Source organism: Equus asinus, chromosome 17, assembly GCF_041296235.1.
Source record: "Equus asinus isolate D_3611 breed Donkey chromosome 17, EquAss-T2T_v2, whole genome shotgun sequence".
Classification (NCBI taxonomy): Eukaryota; Metazoa; Chordata; class Mammalia; order Perissodactyla; family Equidae; genus Equus; species Equus asinus.
The window spans coordinates 32,938,052-32,941,364 of NC_091806.1; the positions used below are offsets into that span (position 1 = coordinate 32,938,052).

The 3,313-nt window shown below is 60.1% G+C and overlaps 1 protein-coding gene across 1 annotated transcript; it reads right to left on the reverse strand.

The window, feature by feature from the left end:
* Positions 1-297: 297 nt before the first annotated feature.
* LOC106822167 (macrophage-expressed gene 1 protein-like) lies at positions 298-2,476 on the reverse strand. The gene is made up of 2 exons (XM_014827218.3): positions 2,181-2,476; positions 298-2,125 (listed from the first exon to the last, which is right to left on the reverse strand). Exons 1-2 carry the CDS (start codon positions 2,474-2,476, stop codon positions 298-300), a joined length of 2,124 nt encoding a protein of 707 aa, XP_014682704.3.
* Between the last annotated feature and the right edge of the window lie 837 nt (positions 2,477-3,313).

A 3,313-nucleotide genomic window follows, 5' to 3' on the forward strand; every position in this document is an offset into this window, starting at 1 on the left:
GCAACAAGGGAGGTAGCCCACCTGGGAACACACCATGGAGAACACTTCTCTGCACAAGGCTGTTAGGGAAAGGCATTGAACTTGGGTTAGGTGATTTGGAAGAAGATTGGAGGAGGCATAGTTTAGTTCAAGACTGGTAACTTCAGAAAGTGGGACCAGTTCTGTGGTTGAGTATCTTACTTTTTTTCTAGTTAGTAGAAGGAACAGAATGGGCCAAAGCTTAAATTAGTAATGATGCAGCTGTCCTCTCTGGTTATTTTTAAGGTTTGGACAGAATTCTTGTCATTGTCTGTGCCTTCAGACAGAGCCAGGCTCTGCAGTGGTTTCAGTGGTCCCATAGCCCCCCTGTTCCTCTGTGAGGATGCCCCCCTGCAGTCTCTTGTAGCCCCCTTTCTTGTAGCGCCTGAAGCCATAGCTTATCCCCAGAGCGACAACCACCACAGCCACTAGGGTGCCCACCCAGCTGCCAGCAATGGCCCCGATGCTGGGCTTCGAGCCAGCCTGGCTCAAGAGCTTGGCTGCCAGGGACAAGTCATTGATGTTGGCCTGCTGCCAGCAGTCAGAGCCTTGCAGCCTCACCCAGACCCACTGGCCAGTGGAGTCAACCAAGACAGAGAGACTGTGGGCGCTGCTGCTGTTAAGCAAGGGGGGCCGGGGAAGAAATGGGGACATCCGGACAGCTGCTTGCTGCTGGCCCAGGAGGGCCCCAGCCCTGAGGCAGCAGAAGATTTGGCAGCCATTGCTGAGGTAAGCCTGGTGTTGGCTGTACCCTGCTGGGCACTTCATGGGGTGGTCAGTAGGGCTGTCCTGGCAGAACATCTCCTGCAGGAGCCCAGGGCTCTGGTCCTTCAAGAGGCCCACCAAGGGGTTGCCCACTTGACAGCTGAAGAAACCCCCAAAGGGGACTGCCTGGGCTGCACCCAGCTCTAAGTCACTGCTGACACACACCTTGAGATCACCAAAGAGCGTCAGTGCGTAGAAGTAGGAGGGGCAGGCCTGGGCCTTGGTGAATGGGTTTGAGTTGCCAGGGCTGTAGAGGTCTCCGAAGAGAAAGCCCGAAGTGGCAGGCAGGGAGGCCTGCGAGTGCACGCACCAGGAGGCAGCCAGGCGCACCACGCTGCGCTGCTCGTGGGTGGCACACACGGTCTGGCAGCAGTGGAAGAAGAGCCAGCACTTCCGACATTGCTGCTGGCACTTAGGGCGGGGCTCGCTCCACGTCTTCAGCTCGCTGTGCAGGGCACTAGCTGTGTAGCTGGCTGGGCAAGAGGCATAGCCGGTGAGCGGGTTCGGGATGCGATAGGCCTGGCAGAGGTGCTTGGCGTCCTGCCCGGACACGGCCTCGCACTCCTGGAAGACACCCCCAAAGCTGAAGTTGGAGCGGCCGCCTCCGCAGGAGCCGTCCTCCAGGTTGGCCTGGGGGTTGAAAGCGGGCGCCCCGCGCCTCAGGCAGCCCGGGAGCGCGTTGACCGCATAGTAGCAGTGGATGGCGCGGCGCACAGCGGCTGCCACGCGTTGCACGGCGGGCGCCGGGAGCTCGGGCAGCGCCTCCGGCTGGAGCAGCGCGGGCAGGGGCAGCCCCGACCTGCCGATGACCACTAGCCGGTTGCTGATGCCCTCCTGCCACTTCTGCAGGGTGATGCCCGGGTAGAAGGGCACCCCGCCGTGGCTGCGCATCTTGGACGCCACCGTGTTCCGCACGTAGTCCTGGAAGAGCTGGCTCTGCGCCTGCCAGGAGGCCGCGTCCCCAAAGTTGACCATGTGGAAAAACACGGCCGAGGCGGTGGACGGGACGTTGTTCCTCTCTCCGGCCTGACTGTCCACCAGCTCCCGCCTCACCTGGTCCTCCTGCACGAAGGTAGCCCCGGCCTGCACGTCGGTGAGGACATGCGTGCCGTACCAAAGCACAAGCATCTCTGCCAGGTACTTGGCCTCGCGGATTTGATCGTTCTCCAGGTGGTCGCTGAGGGCCAGCAGATGCTGCCGAAAGGTGGGCTGGAAGTCGGGGATCTCTGGGGCCTTCACAGAGTAGATGCTGTGGCGGACCTGCACCCTGGCTGTAACCGTCTGGTACTCCAGGTTGTACTTCTTGACGTTCTGGCAGTCGATGGAGGACTTACCATTGAGGCTGGGGAGGAAGGAGAGCTCAGCGTTGATGGAAGGTGTCGGTGTAGCTGAGCCACTCGTTGATGAGCTCCCCGCGGGTCTCCACGAAGCTCTCCCGCTGCGGCACCACGTGCAAGTGGTCTTGGATGAGGTACTCGCCGTCCTCCATGGTGAGACACTGTGAGTAGTAACGCCGCAGCACCAGCTCCAGCTCCACGTTGCGCAGGTTGTCCCAGCCACCTCCTGGCAGCGCCCCCAGCACCGGGACATTCAACGTCTGCTTGCAGCCTTGGAAGCCGGGTGCTCCCGGATCCCCCATGCCACCGCGCTCGGCAGAGAGCAGGCCCAGCAGCGGCACAAGGCAGAGGGCCATGGCTGGAGGAGAGCTGTGCCTTGGCAGCCTGCTACCTCTCAACTCCTCCATGGCTTGGGGTCGTGGAGGAAAAGTCCTTGGCCTGGGAACTGAAATAGCTCACCCGCAGGGCAGTGACTCAGCCCGGTTGGAGCCCCTCCCCAGAGAGCAGTCCCCTCCCAGGCTGCTGTCCTTGAAGTCTTCAGAGGAAAGGATAGCAAGAACATCCCTTATCAAAAGTACCAAGGGGAGTGACACCGACAGATTCCAGGATTTGGGCTGGACCCGGGGGGGGGCGGGGGGGGCGGGTGTTGAACTAGGTGAAGAGCTGGCTGCCAGAGGGCCCCTTGATTCAGCTCTATGAAGAACAGCAAGCCTCATCTATTGAGCACCTGGTATTTTAGCTTCTCACTGGCTCCTAGCCACGGGATGCAGGCAGGGTCCTGCGAAGGGAAGTGTCAGGCTCAGACTGGATGAGGAAGTGGCCCAAGGGGGCAGCCTGGAAAACTGGGCCTCTTCCCAGTTGACCACCTAGCCTATAAGGTCATTCACTCCAGGCTGATTTTCTTGTGGACTTTCAGCAGGTATTCCAGAAAAGAGCCCCTTTCCCAACTGGGGAAGGCTCAGGGCTGCTCAAAGAAGTGAGGCTTGGCCGTACCAATGCTCCAGAGCCCTGGCCATGGGCAGGAGAGAGATTCTCAAGGGAGGCTTAGCACACTGCATAAACGGTCCAGGACCCAAGAATTTTGCTCCTCTTATTCCATCTGCTTGGTGCCCTCTAGGGGGCCCTCCCGCTGAGATCAGCGGCTGCCCTAAATGAGACCTGAGCTGGGTGCTTTATAATTCTATTTTAACCTC

Coding starts and splice junctions, on each gene's coding strand:
- LOC106822167 (XM_014827218.3), bottom strand. CDS start 2,476: ATGGCCCTCTGCCTTGTGCCGCTGCTGGGCCTGCTCTCTGCCGAGCGC. Junction 2,126..2,180: donor CGCGGGGAGCTCATCAACGA/GTGGCTCAGCTA, acceptor CTTCCTCCCCAG/CCTCAATGGTAAGTCCTCCA.